At 49.4% G+C, this 1051-nt stretch overlaps 1 protein-coding gene across 1 annotated transcript; it reads right to left on the minus strand.

Annotated features, from left to right (window-relative positions):
• Nucleotides 1–200: 200 nt before the first annotated feature.
• LOC147957704 (U-box domain-containing protein 21-like) lies at nt 201–638 on the minus strand. The gene has a single exon (XM_087531829.1). The coding sequence runs from the start codon at nt 636–638 to the stop codon at nt 201–203; it is 438 nt and encodes a 145-aa protein (XP_087387955.1).
• Between the last annotated feature and the right edge of the window lie 413 nt (nt 639–1051).

Here is a 1051-nt window from a genome sequence, read left to right on the forward strand (position 1 = left end):
AAACTATGAAGATAAATAAACATGACAATGTTCAGTTCTCTTTTGTGCTGATCATTTTGTGTACGAGTATTCAGTTATGGGGTAAAAAAATCTAGTCATCCCGGAGTATATTTTATCTCCACATCCAATCTAGCTCCCAATACAATCTAAACAAGGGTGAAAGCAGACACTAAAAATTCAGCATTCACACCGATCAAAATTCAAAATGGCCTCTTGAGCCCCTTGAAGTCCACCATCTCGATGCACTCTACGTTGCCCCTGAAACCATTGAGCAGATCGTTGGCCCGATCTTTGGTCACACAGCCGCAGCCCACCTGGAGCAGCTTCTCGGAGGTGCCCACATGCAGCGCCTTGTCGCAGCACGCGCCGACACGGCAGAGGCGGCAGAGTGCAGAGACGGCGGACCACGTGGCCATGTCGGACATGCACGCACGGACTCGAGGCCGGTGTGTTGGCAGGCACAGGACGCCATCCAGCACGGCCAGTGCCTTCTCGCTCGTCCTCTTGTCAGCGTCCAGGACTCGCTCCACAACGACGAGCACTGCCCCTAGCTCGGCGAAGCGGGCGGCCGCGTGGTTGCTGCCGGAGACGAGGTAGTAGGCCGTGACGAGCGCGGCCTTGGTGGCCTGCGGGGACATGGGTTTCCTGACGAGGCCGACTTGTGAACTGACACTTGAAAAGAAGGTGAGCCGCCGATTTCTGCACTTGTTTGCAAGGAGGGTAACCCCATTTGAATTGCAAAGAAGCCCACCAATGATTATAAAGATACTAGAAGTGTCCGCACGCTTTACCACGCTGTGGATACTCATGATAATTTTATTAGTGACATGTTTCACTAGCTAAACTACAATGAGTCTATTGTTTTGACATGTTCAATATCCAACCATAACATGGACAGTATTGTCCATAACACAACCCATAATTTCATTATTGATGAAACAACATCTTTATAACCCCAATTTTGTTTCATACTAAAGAGGAGATGGAAAACTTTGAAAGAGAAGGACATACCGTCGAAGGACGAGAGTTGTCGAATGTGCATCTCGTTCCC

Source organism: Triticum urartu, chromosome 7A (genome assembly GCF_056163025.1).
Source record: "Triticum urartu cultivar PI428250 chromosome 7A, HENAU_Tu73, whole genome shotgun sequence".
Taxonomy (NCBI): Eukaryota; Viridiplantae; Streptophyta; class Magnoliopsida; order Poales; family Poaceae; genus Triticum; species Triticum urartu.